The sequence below is a fragment of the Acomys minous genome (assembly GCF_964271855.1).
Source record: "Acomys minous genome assembly, chromosome: 15".
Lineage (NCBI taxonomy): Eukaryota > Metazoa > Chordata > Mammalia > Rodentia > Muridae > Acomys > Acomys minous.
In genome coordinates this window covers 86,638,047-86,659,460 of record NC_140497.1, presented here as the reverse complement: position 1 = coordinate 86,659,460, position 21,414 = coordinate 86,638,047, and the positions used below count along the sequence as shown (strand labels likewise).

At 46.2% G+C, this 21,414-nt stretch overlaps 1 protein-coding gene across 3 annotated transcripts; it reads right to left on the bottom strand.

The window, feature by feature from the left end:
* Positions 1-709: 709 nt before the first annotated feature.
* KICS2 (KICSTOR subunit 2) lies at positions 710-19,352 on the bottom strand. Of its 3 annotated transcripts, none has more exons than XM_084758105.1 (3): positions 18,938-19,352; positions 11,830-12,115; positions 710-4,321 (listed from the first exon to the last, which is right to left on the bottom strand). In XM_084758105.1, the coding sequence occupies exons 1-3, from the start codon at positions 19,335-19,337 to the stop codon at positions 3,505-3,507; spliced, it is 1,503 nt and encodes a 500-aa protein (XP_084614231.1). In that variant the 5' UTR covers positions 19,338-19,352; the 3' UTR covers positions 710-3,504. The 3 variants fall into 3 exon arrangements, with proteins under 3 accessions (XP_084614231.1, XP_084614229.1, XP_084614230.1); XM_084758103.1 differs by having other exon boundaries at positions 18,934-19,213; XM_084758104.1 differs by having other exon boundaries at positions 11,830-11,948; positions 18,934-19,072.
* Positions 19,353-21,414: the final 2,062 nt, after the last annotated feature.

The following is a 21,414-nucleotide window of genomic DNA, read 5'->3' as shown; positions in this document are numbered from 1 at the left end:
AAATCCTTATAACTGTAATAATCTATTTCTTTAAAGAACTCACAGGTGTAAAACTGGCTAAGATCTATCTTTAAAGCTGTTCCAGGCCCGGTTACAGTCTGGGAACCCAGCCCTTCTACCTTCTACCTTCTACCTGAGAAGGCAGGCTCAGTCTCCAGCACCAGCAGGAGATGCAGCATTTCCCCAGCACCCATGAGGCCTTGAGTCTAATCTCCAGCGTGCTGAAAGGGGAGGGGGTGGGGGTGGAAGGTAAAACAGCCTGAAATCAAACTGACTACATTTCAAGGTAACCAATCATTGAAGATGGCGTGTGTGTGTGTGTGTGTGTGTGTGTGTGTGTGTGTGTGTGTGTGTATTTATTTATATTTATATTTATTTCTGGATAATATTAAACACAGGAAATTTATTAAAATAATACCACCTTGTAATGTCTGTCATACTACCTACGTAATAAAGAAGACACAGAGTCCCAGATGGCAGTTTGAGCACACCTCTGTGTTACTGACAGAGCAGCCCAATAAAAGACCAGGGGCCTAGATTTGAAATGACACTATCAACCAACCATTAAAAACAAAACAAAACAAAACCTAGGAACGAAGAGCCATGAAGATATGAACAGCGGGTATCATCAGGCATTTACCTGCCTACTGTTTGCTCAGACTTAATGAGCATGAAGAGAACGTGAGAATTCATATTTAAGTCAGGGGAGGGTGGTTCACTTTTTATTCGTACAGGTACCACGTCCATTTCCAACACGTTTTCACACACACGGCCTTCTCACAGCCCCACTAGCTGCTGAAAAATGCAGCCCACATTTTCTTGGCCCCCCACTTTACAAAGTTGTTGCACTTAGAGGCTCACATGCCAAAGTAAGGGACCCACCCAGTTGCTAGGTTTAAAGGTTACCTAAGGGAGGGCAGGGAAGCCACATTTTCTTTCTCAAAAAGGACAATTTTCCATTGTACAGAAGGCCAGTTAGCTATCTGGCTTTATATTAACACACTCCTCAAAATGACACTGTCAGACCCCAGGCTGGACCTCACCGAGGACAAAGCTGTTAGGGATTTATCCACTATCCACCTTAAAATGGTGGACCTCTGAGTTAGCCACACTTCCTGTTACCCAGAATTCATCAGGCCGTGGTTTAGAAACAAATGTCAAGGTAGGCAGTGCACAGGAAATGAGTGCATTTCCTCTCTAGTCAGCAAATCAGGCAGATCCCCTCAGTCCTGCTGCCAGAGGGCAAATACCATAAAAACCACTTTAAAAGAAAAACGTGAACCAAAATATGGGCAGCCTATATTCGTGTGTATGTTTTATGTCACCACTGCCTCCCTGGAGGCCTCCATCCTATCATCACCATGACATTCATGCAGCTTTGTCTCCAGTGACTTCCTAGCTGCAGGCTGGCTCAGGACCTGTGTTCCTCAGGGGCCAGGAATGTTACAAGACTTGAGACCTACCTAGGGAGGAAGAGGAGGATGTGTAGCTAGAGGTGTCTACCTGTCAAGCAAGTCGAAAGGCTGCCTCCCCAGTAGCTGACGAACTTGGCGAAGAAGGGGGAAAAGAGGCTAGAAAAAGCAGAGGATGGGGCAGTGAGGCCCAAGCCCTTGGCAAACCTAAGAAGCTGGTGGTGTCCAAGGATTGAGGTGCTTACCTTGGCATCTCCTGCACTCAAAGGAGGATGCCCACCAGCTGGGCTCTGGCCTAGGTGTCCAGCCCCTGCACCTGAGTCTAAGTGTAACAATATGTTATGGGGGCCACACATGAGCCCTACAACCCAGCCTTCCAGTTTCAGGAGACTCCTAGAAGAACTCCACAGACATGCACATGTACACAATAAAATGTCCTTGATCAGGAAAAGGTACATATATAGTTAAAAACTTTATTGAGGGGCTTAAGAGATGATCAATGATTCAGCACTTATCTTTGCTGAATCTAGTACTGTATGACAGTGAGCAGGGACTTAACTTATGTTGTCTTAATATTCACATCTGCTTTCTGTTCTTTGTAAATACCTCTTGGCTTACTCAAAAATATGTTTAAAAATAAATATACAATTCAACTATATATATTTGACCATTTAAAGTAATATATGTTTTACATGTATATATGTATGTATGTATGTATGTATGTTTTATATACATTCCTCCATGGTCCACTGCAATTCTATATTCTTTTAGGTACCTGGGGAGTCATGTCATTAAGGCTAATGGTGGTTTTATTAAGGGGTAAAAAAAAAAACACGTACCAAGGATTATTTTTCAGTTTCTGAGCAAAACACAAAAGGAAAGAAAATGGTTTGGCTCTTAATTCCAAATGTTTTCAATTGTTTACAGTAAGGCCATATTATAAAATTTGTTCGTATTCTATGGGACCTGGAGAAAATGTGGAGTAAATCACTACCTTCTGTTCAAAGAGAACAGCCTTAAGACTGTGTGAAGGGGGGAGGATTATTCTGCAGGTGGACCACACTGGACCAGGAGGCTTTGGAGGGGCTCCATGGCTCTGCTGATGTGGACCCCCGAAAGACGGTGGCTCCCTACAGTCACAAGGAACACACTGATATGACCAGGACTTTGCACAAGCTCTAAGGGACACTCATAGAAGGGAAGGGACAGAGCAGCCTGTGCTGAGCCACTTGGTGCAGAGCCCACGTCCAGCAGCGTGGCGGGGCAGGCCTGATGACTGGACGAGGAAGCACAAAGTGGGAAGTCTGCCGTTTGGTTTTATAAAAAGCAAGCTGTGCTGTGTGAGAAACTAAAACACGGCTTCGTGATTTCTAACCCTGAGGATAACCGGACTTGGAGCCAGAGGCAAACACGGTGCAGCAGAAAGCTGATAGCAAACAGTGACACGCTAGAGGGGGGGAGCTCTGCACCAGGGCTTGGGTTGACTTTAAACAGAATGCCACCAAACCTTTTAAAGGTAAAAACCAACGCAGATGGATGAAGGCCACCTGAAGAGAACCTGTGCTGGTTAAGTTGCCACAAGAAGCGATACCAACCGACCATCTCCCACTTCCCCACCTGAGAGAAGAAACTCATCACCAGGGTACAGTAGAGAGCTGGTTAGGTTAACTTATAAAACTAGTTAATATGAGTGTTAGGAGGCTGAAAACAACCCCATCTGCTATCTCTTCTCGAGGCTGCTCTGCAGTGACAGAGAGAGGGGACGGTAAGAAACGCACGGAGCACAACGGTCAGAACAACAGAACATCTGGTAAGCCAATAAATAGTCCATCTACACGAGGTCCGGGGAACCAGGAAACGCTGACATACTTTGGGTACCATGGTGATACACAGGAGCCCTGGCGCTTCCTAGACACTCTTTGGGGCCTCCAGCCTTGGTCTTAACTGCTTATGAAGTGTGCAACATGATTAGGGAGGACCTGGCTTTAGTTCAGCTCTGAAACAAGCATGAGCTTGTCTTACCGCTGCCCCCAGAGCAACTAAGGACAGTGGATCCAGCAGTCTTGGAGATCCTCGGGTAAGCAAGCTCCGGCTAGCCTTTGGATCCGGGTTTCAGACTTGCAAACACTTTGGGGTTCTTAAGGGCAAGCGAGAGCTCATTGAGGAAGGAAATAAAATGGGAGTCTCTCTCCGATTTCTTTGACTCAAAAATGACAACGATGGTGAAGTGGGGTTCAGGACGGGTCAGGAAGTACGTACTCTGGACTTTGTCATCATAGAAATGGACCACTTTCTCCAAGCTATTCAGGTCGGATGTTCGGTCTGTCATAATCATGATAACATTGGGCCAGTGCATGACCGGCCTGTCACTGGGCAGAGACACCACTGCTGGGTACTGGTCCACTCCCTTAGGGGCCTCCCGGTAGGAATGTGGGTGGTGGTAGCCATGACCCTGAAAGCTCTCTGAGCCTCGATTGTCAAAAATTAAGGACACGTTGGCAGCGTCGTATTTCCGGATGAAACTGGAGATCTTCCCAAAGAGGTCCGGGTTCGCCTTTGCGGTCAGCGCTTTCATTTCTGAAGCGGTCGTCTGTCGGCTCAGCGCCTCGTGGAAGTAAAAGCTAAACTTGGCCAAGAGCATGTTTTTGAGTTTCATCAGCCAAAGGAAAAGGTGTGGGGGCTGAACGGCCTTCTGAGACTGCCCTCCGAACAGGTGCTTCTTGGTCTCTCGCTGCTTCTCAAAGGTCTGGCCCCAGCTCTGAAGCTTCGTGTGAGCGCTGTGCAGGGTGACCAGAGAAGGGAGGAACTGCCACTCGGAGATCTGGGCCTGCGCCTTCAGGAGATGACTCAGCACGCCCACTTCCAGCTGGAAACTGCTTTCCAGGGGGCTGAGGATGGGGTGGTGAAACCTGGAGAGGGAGGAAAGGACAGAAATCAGGGGAAATGTCACTTCCCGCCAAGAGACCTTCAAAGATAACAAAACAGCATCAGCATAAGCCCCTCAAAACGCATGCGCCACTCCACCACTCCACCGGTGTGATGGTGCAGAAAGGGGCGGAGCCTAGGTTGGTTGCTTTTTTAGAGCCCTGGTATATCTGGAGCATTTCATCTTCTCCTAGAGAAACAGCTTGTATTTGTGGGGTTTCCTTTTAATGAAAGTAGCTAACTTCTTTCCTAATAAGGAGAAATCACTGTGACTGTAATTGTTTGTTTATTTACTCTGAGAACTGTGTGACTAACACTATTACTACAACAAGGGCTCGTCTCTACAGGGGCGCTACTAAAAACGCGATACTGAGATATCTGTTATCCTGGAGTACACTAATTTGCTGTTCATAGACCCATTTTACAGATGAATGTAAACACCATAAACCTGAAGCTCAACACACAACAGGCATTTAATAATGGAATTACCAGACACCGTTACCAATTCTACTCCCAAATTCCCTTCAGAGTTAACCATGGTTAAAAACAAAATGGTGGCCAAAGAGAGGTGGACAACAGGGCACGATGGAATACATTCGATGAAAAGCAGAAAGGAGGGTTAAGTAAGAAAAGAAGCAAACTAGAAAGAAGGGGCACAGGCCAGGAGAGGGCAGTGGGAGGGTAGCAAGTTAAACAAAGAAAAGTGACTGACCTAAGACCCCATCATGAAACCCATTGTTTTGTAATCAAACCAAGCAAACAAACAAAAAACCCAATACAAAATAAATAAATAAATAAATAAATAAATAAATAAATAAAAGTGGCCACAAAAGAAGATGTAACACTTAGAAAAAAATCCTCAAGCTGGGCGTGGTGGTGGCACACGGAGGCAGAGGCAGGCAGATCTCTGTGAGTTTGAGGCCAGCCTGGTCTACAAAGTGAGTCTAGGACAGGCAAGGCTACACAGAGAAACCCTGTCTTGAAAAACAAAACAAGCCAAACAAAAAACACTTACCTCAAATCCCTAAGAAGGTATTTAAGATTGAGACACATTCTCTTTTTGAGGTTCCCCCCCAACCCCGTTTTGAGCTGTTGTGAAATGATGACAATACACTATTTCAGGCACTTGAGAGATGGCTGTGAGGTTAAGAGCACCAAGGGCTCTCACAGACAGCCCGAGTTCAGTTCCCAGCATCCACTTCAGTAGACTCGCAACCCCCAGTAACTCCAGCTCCAGCACATCTGCTGCTCTCTCCTGTCCTCCATCGGCACCTCGCTCACATGCACACACCCTACCCCCTGCCACATACCTTATACATATAATTAAAAATAGATAAATAAAATATACTATTTCAAAGTCAGGACAGTAAAATATACTATTGCAGGACAGTAGTGCAATTTTATTTCCACTTGCCTTATACAAAGTGTTTTGAAACTTTTGACCATGTGATACAGTGACACTTTATACTGCACACACATATAAATTTTATCCCTTACTATGCACAAAGTATCTTGATATTTTGTAATATATATAATCACATTTCTATTCAGCAAATGAACTTATGAATGTAGGCTGTTGACTGCCATCCGTAAACAGTGACCCACTTCACAGTAATGTAACAGGAGGGGCAACAGGAGGTAGAAGTACCTTAACTTCTCAGCAGAGGAGAATGGGCAAGTTAAAGATGGTGAGGCAAGTAAAAGCGTGGCCCCTCTTCACCAATGCTTCTCTCTTCCCTTCAGCTTTCCTCTTCAGTCTGTCTCAGCAAGCTCTGTTTGCTCCCAATCTAGGCCAGGCAGCCAGCACTAACCATTCTTATTTTTGTTTGTTTACTGGGTTTTAAATTTTTATTTATTTATTTTACATATGTGTTTTTTCTTTGTTTATGTGTGTGCACCACTTGCATGCTCTGTGGAGGTCACAGACAGTGTCAGATCTCTTGACGCGGAATTACAGAGAGTTGTGTGGAGCTGGGAACTAAACCCGGGTCCTCTGAAAGAGCAATAAATGCTCTTAACTACTGAGCCATCTCTGAAGCTCCTCAGCCAGCTCTTATATAGCCAAGGCCCACTTACTTAGGCATGCACACAGTAGGCTGGCCTCCCGTATCACCCATCAGTCATGCAATATCCCACAGACATGCCCACACCCAAACAGATCTAGACACTCTCCAATTCAGGCCCCCTCGGATGACTCTGGGCATGATAAGCTGACAGCTGAGCTAACAGGACGACACTGGCAGAAGACTCTAAGCAGATGCTCCTAGACTGTGACTTCATCAGCCCATCCTAACTTTAAAATATCACAAGTCAAGCCAGGCGGTGGTGGCGCACGCCTTTAATCCCAGCACTAGGGAGGCAGAGGCATATATATGTGATTATATATATTACAAAATATCACTGTGAGTTCGAGGCCAGCCTGGTCTACAAAGCGAGTCCAGAATAGTCAAGGCTACACATAGAAACCCTGTTTCAAAAAACAAAAACAACAACAACAAAAAAAAAACCCAAAAAACAAGTCAAATATGGTTGATATCCTTAGCCTACCACCATCACAGCTCGTCCTGCAGTGTACTACAGTGTGGTCTAGCCTACCACCATCATAGCTCACCTGCAGTGCACTACAGTGTGGTCTAGCCTACCACCATCATAGCTCACCTGCAGTGCACTACAGTGTGGTCTAGCCTACCACCATCATAGCTCATCCTGCAGTGCACTACAGTGTGGTCTAGCCTACCACCATCATAGCTCACCTGCAGTGCACTACAGTGTGGTCTAGCCTACCACCATCATAGCTCACCTGCAGTGCACTACAGTGTGGTCTAGCCTACCACCATCATAGCTCATCCTGCAGTGCACTACAGTGTGGTCTAGCCTACCACCATCATAGCTCATCCTGCAGTGCACTACAGTGTGGTCTAGCCTACCACCATCACAGCTCATCCTGCAGTGCACTACAGTGTGGTCTAGCCTACCACCATCATAGCTCATCCTGCAGTGCACTACAGTGTGGTCTAGCCTACCACCATCATAGCTCATCCTGCAGTGCACTAGTGTCTGCTGTCACACCCCATGACTGCTAGGCCGCCTGACAGCTGAGGTTGCCCAGTGTCGCTAAGAGGACTGTACTGTACTTTGCTAAACCCGGAAAATGATCAAAGTCCAAAGTTCTAAGCATAGTTTCTACTGAATGTTCATCACTTTTGCAGCATCGAAAAATCATTTAAAAAGTAAAAATAATAAAAATAAAGACAAGTCAGGAACCAAGTCTGATTTTCCTACCACTTGCCACTGGAAACCACCACTTACAGCCAACGCTCTGCTTCAGGGCACAGATCCTCAGAGCAAACCTTCAGAAAGTTTGAACAAGTGCTTCATAACACTACAGAAGCGAAATGCTCGACACCTATTAAGGATGCATGTGTATGCTACAGCTATTTCCAACCTCATGAAAAGCTGAGCATTCACACTGTCAGTCCGCCCAGCATGGACATTAGCCTCGTGAGGCATCCCCCCCAAATCCCTCTCCTGTGCACCTCACGGCTACTCACAGCTCAACCTGTGTTCAGATGTGTTTGGTGGCTGTGACCTACAACCATCCCTAAGCCAAGGCAGTAAACCTGGACGTGTCTGAGACGGGGAACTACGAACCTTTGTGGAGAACATCGGCTCTGAAGAGAGCAAGTGTGGAGGAGGGGAGAGAAAGGAGGAGGGAGGACAAGCAAGCAGGAAAGCGGGACCTAGAATGGTGGAAGATGAGACCGGACGTTTGTGTGACGTGCTGTTGAACACGGAACTTCAGAGGTGCTCTCTCTGTCCTCCACAGACCCATACTGTAGTTCCTTCCGAAACTCTCAAGTCATGGGGTGATCAAATTTTTGAGAGAAGGCAGAAGGAAAAATATCAATCTACAGAAATAAACATTTAAAAATGGGGACTTTCTCAGGGAGGCAGAGGCACTGAGGGAGGCAGAAGCAGGCGGGTCTCTGTGAGTTCAAGGCCAGCCTGGTCTACAAAGTAAGTCCAGGACAGCCAGGACTGCACAGAGAAACCCTGTCTCAAAACAAACAAACAAACAAAAGGGAAATTTTGTTATGTCTGTTTTAGTACAATCAGAGAAGTCTGCAACCTCTTCTCATTTAAAGCCACTAGTTTGCTAGTTCTTAGCTACCAACCCACTAAGGATATTCTCGTCTCCCTGGTCCATAGGGCTTGTGTTCCAAGCTCCCAAGGGGACAATAGTGTACCTTACATACGTGGGTTTTTCCTATTCATAGCAAAGATAAAACTTACCTCATAAAGTAGACACAGTAAGAGATTAACAGCTAATAATAGAACAATTATTAACAATCTATCACAGTGTAAGTTAAGAGAAGGTTGTCTCTTGGATCTGCGTGTTGACCAGCTTATACACTACTGGTCAAGGACCACGCCCACCGGCTGGTGCCGTGTTATTTCATCTCACTGTTTGCACATTGTTTTGTATGTGTGCATATGTGTGTATGTGTCTGTGTGCAAATATCCACATGTGCATTGAATGTAGAGGTCAGAGCACAAGCTTGGGTCACCCCTCAGGAATGCAGACTCCCCCTTGTTAGAGATTAAGAAAGAGAGTCTCTCACCAGCCTGGAGCTAGCCAAGTAGGGCACAAGCCACAGAGCTCTGCCTGTCCCCATCTCTTCAGCATCGGTCTACAAGTGCACATGCCACTGTGCTCAGATGCTTTTTTAACGTGGGTTTTGGAGGTGGAACCCAGGTCCTCTGCAAGCACTTGACTGACTGAGCCCCCGGCGCAAGCATGCAATTTAAAACTTGTTAATTTCTTGACCTTGTTAAATGTCAGATAATAGATGACTGTGGGTAACAGAAACTACAGAACGTGGGGTACTGATCAATGGAGGCTACAGTGGCCTGAGGTCTGCCCTTCAGAGCCTTCTAGGCGGTGATATTTAAACATACACAAAGTAGAAAGTCATACATCTAATATGAGGGACACAAAGCCTGCCGGGCAGCAGCCAGATGTCTAATGAATACATGTGAAGAGGGGTTGCATATATACGGAGGATTCTTCTTCAGCCTTACACAGGAAGGAATGCTGTCACATGCTTTAGTATGCATGATCTTTGAGGGCATCGTGTGAGGCAAAATCGCATCAGTGTACAAATCCCTCAAAAGAAACTAGCAGACCTACTCTATGACGTAACCAGGTGTGGAAGGCATCTGTGAGGCAACCTGAGAAGTCTGCAGTGGGAACGTGTTACGTGATGGGAGAGAAATCGGTGTGAAAAGTCCTGACGTGAACACTGCTGTGACCGTGTGTGGAGCTTGGGAGCTGAGAAGCTGAGACTTGGGAAGGTGAGCGAAGGATACAGTAGCGCACTTCCAAATAGAGACAGATATCTACAGGGACAGGGAAAGGCAGCATGGCGGGTGTGAGCTTGTGAGGGTGGATGAAGGATGTGTGTTCGCTGCACAATGTACTTATTTATTTGTGTGCGTGTGTGCTTGAGTGAGTTTGTGTGCACCGTGTGTACTCGGGAGCCCAAATAGGCCAAAGAGGGCATCAGGTCCCCTGCAACTGGAGGTACAGATGGTCATGAGCCAACACGTGGGTTCTGAGCCATCTCTCCAGTCCTTGCTTTTTTATTTTTAACAGCCTTATTGGTATTTAATTCATGTCCATAAATATATTACAAGCCTCATCCTTCAAACAAACGATTCAATGTTTTAGTATACTCAAGAACTTACGAAACCATCACCACGTCAGATTTCCAGTATATATGCAAACATGCACCAACTGTTTATCATACTCCGCTTGCAATTTTTCTTTTCTTTCCATGATTTACTTTTAGCTGTAAGGACGTGGGGAGTACATGAGTACGTAGAGCACATGGAGGCCAGAGGCAGCGGGCCCCTCACAGCCGCAGCTGCAGGCTATGCTGGTTTAAGTGAAAACGGCCCCCAGGGGCTCATAGGGAGCCGCATCGTTTGATATGTGGCCTCGTTAGAGGAAGTACGTCACTAGGGTTGGGCTTTGCGCTTTCAGAGCTCGTGCCAGGCCTGGCGTCTCCCTCTCTTCCTGCTGCCTGCAATGCAGCTGTAGACCGCTCAGCTTCCCCTCTCCAGCACCATGTCTGCCTGCGTGACACATGCGTCCCACCGTGACGACAACGGTCCTAACCTCTGGACAGTAAGCCAGCCCTAACTAAATATTTTCCTTTGTAAGAGTTGCCATGGTCACGCTGTCTCTTCAGAACGAGAAAAACGATGACTAAGTCCTAGGTGTTTGTGAACTGCCCACTCTATAATTAGCCTGAGATAGAGATGAGAACACAACACTGGGTGCTGAGACCCAAGCTCAGGCCCTCTGTAAGAGGAGTGCACACTAGTAACTGCTGAGCTCTCTCTCCATCCTCTGCCTAGAGAGATGGCTCAGAGGTTAAGAGCACTGGTTTCTCTGCCAAAATATCCAGGTTCGATACCCAGCACCCACAGGTAACTCACAGCTGCCTGCAACACCAGTTCCACAGGATCCGATGCCGTCTCCTGGCGTCTGCAGGCATCAGGCATGTATATGGTATACATACATGTGGGCAAAACATCCGAATATGCGCTATACTTCAAAGGACACCTTTATAGTTCAAGTAAGACCTACTGTGCTAGGCTTCCAGGAAGCCAAAATAAAACTAGGCCTTTTACTTTAGTTAAGGTACTCTTAACTCCGACAAGTCTTTGGGCATTGTCTCCAGGGTCAGGCAGCATGCAGCACATCACAAACAGCGTTGCCTCTTTGTGAGGAGCCAGTTTCTTCAAATAACCACAGCTCCCCAGTTGAGCAACACTTTTTCAGGGAAACCGGCCTCTTAGTAATCTCTCAGGTATCCCAAAGAACCTAAGCTTGTCCTCCTGAACAGCACACTCAACAGAATTCCCAACACACAGTAGCAACTGCACAAGGGCAAAGGAGGTAACTCCCAGGCTCTCGGAAAAGAGTGCCATGGCGCCCAGCTCCCCACAACACTCTTTTTTTTTGTTTGTTTGTTTTTTGTTTTTTCGAGACAGGGTCTCTCTGTGTTAGCCTTGGCTGTCCTGGACTCACTTTGTAGACCAGGCTGGCCTCGAACTCACAGCGATCCGCCTGCCTCTGCCTCCCGAGTGCTGGGATTAAAGGCGTGCGCCACCACGCCCGGCTCCCACAACACTCTTAAGCGGCACTGCAGGTGCATGAAGCGGCTCTCAGATTTCTACATGGCAGCTGGGGGTCCACACTCAGGGCTTCATGCCTGCAGAGCGGGCCTCTCACCCACCAAGCCATCTCCCCAGCTCCCATCCAGCACAGTTAACTAAATCCCAAAGTGCCCAATGGACGCCTGCTGTTTAATGACCACATACAAAACGGAGTATGGGGACCCTGGGGAGACCTTCCTGAGCGGGCGGCAAAGCTAGAGCCTGTGTGTGGCTGATCGGCTGTCACCTCCTCCTGCGCACTCACCTGGAGCTGTATTTCTTGAGGATGGTATCCAAAACGCTGACCAGCTCTTCGGTGTTGATGAACTTCTGCGTGCTGAGGGCGTACATCTTCTCGTAGAAGTCTGCGATCTCCATCCGCGCCTGGACAAAAAAACAGAGCTGCTCCGACAGGTGGGGGAGAAGCTCCTCCACGTGAGGAGCCGCCCCGCCTGGGGCGCCGCGGCCAGTCACCACTTTCTTCAGTTCGTTATGCAGGGACGTGTAGATGGTGCGGATGGAGTCCTTCCTGCTGAAGAATGACTGGCCCCCTGGGAAGCAAATGGCATAAGCACGTGACCGGTAAGGGAGAGGAACCGGAAGCACCAGGCACCCCCCAGCACCCACGTGGAAAGAACTAGAACCTGTGCAGCTCCCTGAGCTTGTGTCGACCATGGTCTCTGACTTGAGGGTTGGGATCAGCACTTCACTGAGGAACGAGTTAAGTGAGCACTTGCTACAAATTCATCAATGTCCCGCGATGGACCTGAGATTGTCTTACTTGCATACCATTTTCCCCTTACAACACATTCCAAATTACTTTAGAACGTAACTACCCTAGATAAGAAAATTACCGGGGCTGGAGATATGGCTCGCTGGTTAAGGGCACTCTTAACCACTCTTCCAGAGGACCCAGGTTCAAATCCCAGCACCCACATGGCAGCTCACAACTGTCTGTAACTCCAAGATCTGACACTCTCATATAAACATGCATGCAAGCAAAACACCAATGCACATAAAATAAAGGTAAATAAATTTAAAAAAAGAAAGAGACAATTACCCTAATATAAGACTGGATTTAAAGGGGGGGGGGAAGGAAGGAGAAAGAGAGAGAGAGAGAACACATGGATTATAAAACCTTTCCATTAGGTCTAGTAGCCCAGAGCACTTTGTTTCTTCTTCAGAGATGTATTTTCCTTGGATCTTATCATTTAGCCCATGCCAGGAAATGAGAATGCATCCTTTTATGAAAGAACACACACTGGGATCTCAGAGGGGGGAACTGCAGGGCTCTTGGCAAGGCTGACAATGCAGGCCGCATAATAAGCAGCACACTGTGAATTATCAAGACCAAGAACCAATTATGAGTAACTGCCACTCCAACGCAAAGGCAATCTGCAGGAACCAGGGCAACTACATCCTTGGCGACAGCGAGGAAGGACCACACCGTAGAGATGTCATTTACTTACTCGCAAATTTGTACATGACTAGCTGTATTTCTAATCACAGGGCTGGCTTCACAGACATTTTCTTAAGCTTTGGATCGCCCATCAAAGAGCCAGATGCAAGACTTTCGCAGGATGAACAGGGGGTGCTTACAACAAGATTGCTACAAATGCACAGAAGTCTCAGAGATGATCTGTCAAGCTCTGCATGCGTCAGTGAAATGAATTCATTACTATTATAAACATTAGGATCGAACGTTAACTATTAAGGTATTTGAAGAACATCCTCTCAACAGTCTGTTTCAGAATATCACTTAACTAGTTTTTGGCTCAAGAGAGGAACCTCACATCCCTCGCTGTTACTCTGACTAACGGTACACAGATGCTCCAGGTTTTACATTGAAAGTCTGGCTTCCCGGGAAACCTTCTCAGTGTTGTCTAAGCTGGAGCTGAACAGACTGGTGCAAGCCATTCTCCCCTTCAGCCTCTGAGGAATGGGGCTGCAGGAGTGCTGCACCACATCGGAAGGCCCTGCTGAGATGATGAATTCTATACAAGTATTTTCTCTCACATATGTGGGTATGGGTGCTCTTATAGTGGTAACATCTCACACTGGTCTGTCCTCTGTGTCTATATTCTGATTTTGCAGTGATTGGTACAGAATAAATAGTCCTTTGTACCCAGGTCTTGGGCAAAAATCTCCTAAATTAGGAAGATAATAAAAATGTCGCACTGAGAGAGCTGGGTATGATGGCACACACCTATAGCCCCAGCGCTCAAGAGACAGAGGCGGGAAGACCTGAGATTCAAGAAGTCTCAGCCACGTAGTTGAGTTCCAGGTCAGCCTGTGCAATGTGAGATTGTCTCAAAAAAAAAAAAAAACACAGCAACAGAAAGAATCGTGAAGTAGCCAAAAGCCTTACCAGTCTGAAGATAATTTCAAGTCCTCACTGCCAGGTTTAAACACTGTGATATTCAAACGACCTAGCTGTTCTGAGCTTTAGGGGCTGTTAGTGTCAACATAATAGCAGGTGTGATGGAGACACAGATGAAGCAGCACTTGGAAAAGGCCTAGAAAAAAGACGCACTCAGTCTTGCTGGTCCCTCTTTCTCCACTGAAGAGATAGTTTTCAAGTCCCATCAATGTATAATTGAGCTTGGATGTTTCTATGCTAAGTCACTATTTAACAGAGAGGTGACCTCCACTGTTGACTCACTTCCATTGTTAAAAAGGGGTGGCCATAGCGAAAACTTGAACTTTGCATTGAAAATAACGCCTACCCTCATCAGATGAGAGGGCAACAGAAACACAACATGAATTCAAACGGTGCTCTCAAAAGCTTATCAACTAACACCAATCATCAGTAGGCAGAACTAAAATGAGACTCACACAGAAGAGAGACCACCAATGCCTTATTTTTAAACCTGGAAACCTGTCTCTTTTCTCAAGGTTTTCGGCAAAACCATCCTCTCTCTAGACTGCTCTACCTTCTAATACGCAATGAGGACCGGCCTTCCTTCCACCCAATGAGGACCGCTCTTTCTTCTAATAGCCAATGAGGACCGGTCTTCCTTCTAATAGCCAATGAGGACCGCTCTTTCTTCTAATAGCCAATGAGGACCGTCTTCCTTCTAATAACCAATGAGGACTGCTCTTCCTTCACGCTGGGAAGCAATCAGAAACACTTAAATTACTTCCTCTTGCAGTATTTTCAATTTACAAATTATGATGGTTTAGATTTTCCCCAGAAATTTCAAGTTACCAATGATCATTATTTTTTCAAGGTTTCAATTTTTTTTTTTTTTTTTTTTTTTTTTTTTTTTGGTTTTTCGAGACAGGGTTTCTCTGTGTAGCCTTGGCTGTCCTGGACTCACTTTGTAGACCAGGCTGGCCTCGAACTCACAGTGATCCGCCTGCCTCTGCCTCCCGAGTGCTGGGATTAAAGGCGTGCGCCACCACGCCCGGCTTCAATTTTTTTTTATCTCATATGAAGTTTCAAGCATAAAGAGTGTGCTAAGCATCTTGAGCATTTTACTCTACAACTTCTTTGTAATAACTTTCTAAACATCCATTTTTCACTCTGCATTGTGAAATACTCCTTTAATGCCAGCATTGGCAAGGAAGAGGCATTTGAGACCAGCCTAGTCTACAGAACAAGTTATAAGGGATGTTACACAAAGAAACCCTGTCTCGAAAAACAAAAACAAGCATACCAAAACAAACAAACAAAAAACAAAAACAAAAACAAAATTCTCAAGTCACCCCTCCTCCCAGTATGGCAAAGTTTATCAATCAGGGTGTGAGGAAATGCTCCTGCAATTTATCAAAGGGCAGATAAGTCCGACAGTCTCAAACCCCCCCACTGCTGTCCACTCAGCACATTTCAATCACTGTTCTTTTCCGAAACTAGTGTTTTTCTGCCTCAAAGGAAAGGAAAGGCACCAAGATAAGAGTCACGCCCAGCTTTTCAAGACTAGAGCCAGGACAGCGGCAGAAGCCTCCTGCCAGGTCTGTCCTTTGGTTAGAGGCCCGAGCTTGCATTTTTAATCAGGACCAGCTGCTAGGTTTTCAACAGAAGTCAGAAGGCTTTTTTTTTCTTTTGACAAGGTCTCACTTTGTTCCCAACCTGACAATCATTCATTCATTCCCTTATTTATTTATTTGGAAAAGTTAAAAATTCCTTAATTTTTCATTCCTGGTACCACTACCACAATTTACAAGGCAATGTGCCTGGCGTAAAGAAAAGGACAAGGACAAGACAAAGCTACTACAGGTAAAAGACCTAAGGAATGCCCAATAACTGTCACTACCCTACGCTGCGCTTGCTGCAAACTGTGGCTATGACGTCCTGAACAAGAAGGGCTTCCTGTTGAAGCTGCAGTGACTTTTCTGACTATGGTTCCTTCTGTGGCAGATCTTTCCAATTCCTCTAATGCGTTTGGGACGACTGTCTCCAAGTATCCTGCAGTTTTCCTGACAACTCCCTGCTCTCTCTCCTGCTAAGAACTGGAGCCTTTTTCTGCTGTTATTTTGTGTGTGTGTGTGTGTGTGTGTGTGTGTGTGTGTGTGTTTAAACCTTCTGCTACCGTATCCACCATGCCCACCACCATTCCTGGTCTTCTAGCTCCTGCCTCAGGAGTCCTAGATAACATAATAATATAATATAATATAATATTATAATATAATGCAAGCACATTGTACCATTACACCAGTTTAGACCAGTTTGAAATGTGCTAAGCCACTAGATCTTAAGTGTTCTCATCGCGGAAAGAATGAGGTGGTAGGATACATCAAATTATCTTACTCACAGTGGCCAACTCATAATGTATCCCAAAACACCAAGGTGGATAGCCTAAATGCACACAGTTTTTATTTTTCAATTATCCCTTCAAAATTTTAAGGTCTTTTTGGACCATGTTTCCTTTCTGTTCTGTCTTTTGAGACAGGGTCTTACAATGCAACTTCAGCTGGATTAAACTTGCTATGTAGCCCAAGCTGGCCTAGAACTCACACCTTCCTCAGATTCCTGAGTAGACGGATTAAAGGTGTGCACCACTATTCCCAAAGCATGTTTCAAACTTTAAAAAAAGTCTGTATAGTTATTTCATTTCACTTTACAAAGAAAACCATGTGGTACTGGTTTAAATAATATTTTTTTCCATTATCTGATAATCATAAAGTCCAATTACAACCATACAAATACCATGTTGGAACACTTTACAAATACAAAAATGTTAAATTTCAAATTCTGGAACTAGAGCCAGGAGGTGGTACACATGTCTTTAATCTCAGCACTCAGGAGACAGAGGCAGGTCAATCTCTGTGAGTTTGAGGCCAGCCTGGTCTATATAGCGTGAGTTCCGGTACAGACAAGGCTACATAGAGAAGCCCTGTCTTGAAAAAACAAAAACATTCTGGAATGCCCCTATACTATCACCTGAGCATGTACATTACAAAGGACTTACAGGTGTCATTTTCAGAACTTTTGCTCAGGAGGGAGATCAGCCTAGAGGCCCCAGGCACGGGGCGCCATGGTGTAGTAAGTCAGTTTCACGTCAGGCCCCTGAGGCTCACCCACAGGGCAGCTGAGGTTCCCGCAGAGCTCAGCACTTTACACAGTAAAGGCCACTTTATGGAAGCCAAGCCGGAGATAGCAGAGGACTTTATCCTGTTCATAGATGAAGCAGCCAGTTCTTTTTACACAAAATCCTGGTACATACAATTTCATGCGGCTTTATTTATTTATTTTTATTTTTTACTGGAATCCACAAATGGACTTCAGGAAACTGCAATTGCTCTCTTTCTCATTCTCTCCCTCTGGTTATATATACAATAATATTTACATATATATTTGGGGGGAGGGAGTAACTCTACAACTTTCATCAAATTTGAGCTTGAACAACAACAAAAATAAATGTTAAGAATCATGGCATTTGAGCCAATCATCACCTTTCAGAGGCAAGAAAGTCTACCAACAACCCAAACTGCCAGAATATAATCCACCTCGATTATTACAGGGAGAATATAGCCAAGTTCACATATATCATATTCACACGTGAATATGCATCCTATACATTATACCACATGTACATGTTTTGAATAAATTATAGGTATACACTCATTCTGATAGCTCCAGACAGGGGTTCAGGTTTGAGATCTATCGTCGTAAACGCACACACAATTCGCTATGCTGTGGGAAAACGGGGTTGTAACATTGTAATAGCAATTGCACATTTGTGTGAGGTGACACCGTAGAGAGAGAAAAAATAAAAATATACACAGGGTCTCTGGCCTCTTTTTGCCAATGAATCATCATACTAAGCAACAGTTACTTAAACAGCTACAGAAGTTATTATCACCTCAGAGCGCCCTTTTCCCTTGAGTGGTTACCAAACGTCCCTCAGGATGTCTGGCAACAAAAGGGAATTAACTCGCTATTAGTACCCTTTTAAACCAGAGGCGTGTGTCCTTCACTCATGAAAGCACCTTGAACTTCTAGTAACCAAAGGCTCACGAAGAAGCCTAAGTATTAAAATGACCCCAATTCTCTGCGGTCAGCTATCACTGCCATTATTATCACAATACCTTAAACGCATAGCTTGGCTTTTATATAACACTTTCTCATCAACTGACACCGACTGTTTTGTGTAGCGAAAATCAGCTTAAAGAGTTCCTGCATCTTGGCCCGGCGGTGGTGGCACACGCCTTTAAATCCCAGCACTTGGGAGGCTGATCGCTGTGAGTTCCAGGCCAGCCTGGTCTACAAAAGCGAGTTCAGGACAGTCAAGGCTACACAGTGAAACCCTGTCTCAAAAAAACCAAAAGAGTTCCTGCATCTTATCTTCAGGGTTTTTATATATATATATACACATACATACACACACATGAGGGCTAGCAGTGTTTACAATCCCCTCCCTTAACTCTTCTCCTATTAAGTTTTGGCTTAATTCTCGCCTTTCCTGGCCAGGAGCCACTTATTCCTTCATTCACTAAATGTGCACTGACGGACTGTGAAGAGGGGCTAGGAGTCCATCTGTATAAGAGGCCAGACAATTTATTAACACAACTAGGTCCCATTGCCTGGTTTTGCGCCTCTGACCGCAGTGTCACTAGTCAGAACGTGGGCACGGAACTTAAGTTAACTTGTCATTTATGAAACCTATCCATGCACGGTGCAAAACCGTAAACCCACGGGGTTTGGAGCATGCCCAGCAAAGAGCATCCGCTCAGTCCACCAAGGCAGCTGCGTCGCAGGCCAGTGGGCGGGGCTTGCGACAACGGAGGGAAGGAGGGGGACCGGTGGGAGGAGACCTGGGCAGAGTGGAGCCCGCCGCTGGCAGTGACAGGACACCCAAGCCACAGCCGACCGGGAAGCGCACCCCCTTTCCTTCCTCCTCAAGGGGCGGGGGCGGGTCAGAGGTACCTAGTTTCTGCCCCAAGTAGGTGAGGCTGTGATAGACCTTCTCGGCCGCGGCCAGGTGCGCCAAGGCCGCCAGCAGCGACAGCCAGCTGCCCCCCGCGCTCTTGTTGGCCTCCCGTTCCTTCTCCACATTGTCCTTGGCCTTGTCGTAAGAGAAGATACCCAGGTGAGAGAAGAACGTCTCCAGCACCGCCTGTTCCACCGGCACCGGGGCGGCTAGAGGGATAGACTCCCCCATGCGACCTGCGCTCCAGCTCCACCCACGTGGCTCCGCTCGCACTTCCGGGTTCCGAGGCGGGGGAGGACGCGCGTGCGCAGCCGCGTGCGTGCGCGCGCCCGCGGCGGGATGCTCCCGGGGCTCGCCGAGGGCGTGGCGAAGGCGGAAGGCCGAGGCTGCTCGGGAGCATGGGATCTTAGTACCAGAGACCAGCAGCAGAGCCCGAAGTTGGCCACCTCCAGGTCCCGAGAGCCCTCTAGCGCCCCTATTTCTCTAGAGGTCTCGGCTGCCTGCGCCTTTGCGCGGATGACGTCACACGGGCTTGACGTCATTTCTTGCGTAGACATCAGAGCCGGAAGGCTGATCAGCCTCTACACCAGTTAAAGTTAGATAAAAGCTTGGCAAGTCGCCTAGGCCATACGCCATCAGCCAACACCTGGCCATGCCGGTCCTGTGTGGGTCGGTCAGCTTCCAGAGCTGGATGCCACTCTTCAACTTGCCCATCCCTCTCAAACTCATGAAACTTTGTAAGTTCATACAACCTTTAAGACCACCCAGCTCACATGTGTGCCCACTATTTCGGAATGCTGCCCTTGACCCACTCACTATTTTTTATTTTAAATATAAGTGCCTATTTTACACCAGTCACGCTGAGAGTAGGTATGTGTTTATGTGTCTCTTTCTCATCAGTAGTGAGCTGGCTAGGGTAGAAACTAGTCTATTTATCGTTGTAATGGTTCAGAATGGAAACAGGGAGATGTTTGATGAACAATTGGGCTAAAGAAAGAAAAACTTAGGCCGGGCGGTGGTGGCTGCACGCCTTTAAATCCCAGCACTTGGGCGGCAAAAGCAGTCAGATCGCTGTGAGTTCGAGACCAGCCTCTTCTACAAAAGCAAGTCCAGGACAGTCAAGGCTGCACAGAGAAACCCTGTCTCAAAAAAACAAAAAAAGAAAAAAGAAAGAAAGAAAGAAAACGTGTAACCATAAATGCATTGGAATAACTTACAAAGAAGCAAACTGACTAATTAAAAAGTATGTTGACATATTAATTGTATACATTAGTTCACTGTGACATTTCCATACATGCACAGATCAAGCATTGACCGTGTCCACCCTCCCTTTCCCTCTCTCTTGCCCTCCCCTCTCCAACTTCCTCCCTTGGGCCTCCTTCCCAGTCTCTAACAGTATGTCTTCTCATATCTCAAGAGAACATGATGCAAACCTGGAAAAAGTTATTTACAGTATATGGAGACAAAGGGCTAATGTTTTAAGCTTTAATGGACCAAGACCTCTTTCTAACCCGTGAAAGCAAGGGGTTATGGGCCTGCTGAGATGGCTTGGCAGGCAACAGCACTTGCTGCCAAGCCTGGTGTTTTGAATTGGATCCTGGGAACCTACATGAGGAGTGTACTCAGTCCTGCAAGTTGCCCTCTGACCCCCACATGAGCACACAGGTATATTCACACACAAAACAAATCAGCAAAAATTTGAAAGGCTATGAATGTACTAGTCCCAAGAGAAATACAAAACACAATTTTTAAGCCCAACTTCACCCATCAAAGAAATGCAGGCTAGACTCTGATGTTCATTTTTGGCCTATCAAACTTGGTTTTGCTGAAGGGTCTATGTAGACAAAATTGGCCTTGAACAATCCTATGCCTCTGCTGACTAAGTGTTAGGGTTACAGACATGAAATATGATGCTCAGACCCAAAATAAGCTTACAGTGCTGTAGGTGTTTTAGGGCTATGTGTTCACGTGGGTATGTGCAGATGTGTTTGAGAGCACATGTGTATGTTTGCATGGAGAGTCCAGATATTATTTCAGATGTGTTCCTTATTTTTTTCCTACCTTATTCTTTGATGCAGTGTCTCTCATTGAACCTAGAACACACAGATTGTGTAGGCTAGCTAGCCAATGAGCTCTAGGGAGCCACCAGTCTCCACTCACCTACAGCCTGGATTACAGACATTTGCCTCCAAGAGCAGCTTGTACGTGGGATCTGAATTCAAGTCCTTGTGCTCACACAATAGTCCAACCCTGCTCCCATCCCACAAACAAATTTTCAAGTGCTGTTAAAAAATTACTATGCACCGTGGATATGAATATAGCTTGGTTTGAAATTTCTAGACAATCTCTAGATCCTGTTTCAGCTCATCAATGCGACCACGCAAATGGCCAGGTTTCTCTCTTTTCATGACTAGCACCCCCCCTTGTGTGACTACACCACGTTTTCTTTCTCCTTCTCGTCATCTGTGACTGCGTCT

Bases quoted from the DNA above. Each gene is read 5' to 3' on its own strand.
- KICS2 (XM_084758105.1), bottom strand. From the start codon at position 19,337: ATGCTCCCGAGCAGCCTCGGCCTTCCGCCTTCGCCACGCCCTCGGCGA. The intron at 12,116-18,937 runs CTAGGTACCTCT...TTTGCTTCCCAG, and splicing joins TCACCTACTTGGGGCAGAAA to GGGGCCAGTCATTCTTCAGC. The intron at 4,322-11,829 runs GTGAGTGCGCAG...CTCCCTCTCCAG, and splicing joins CTCAAGAAATACAGCTCCAG to GTTTCACCACCCCATCCTCA.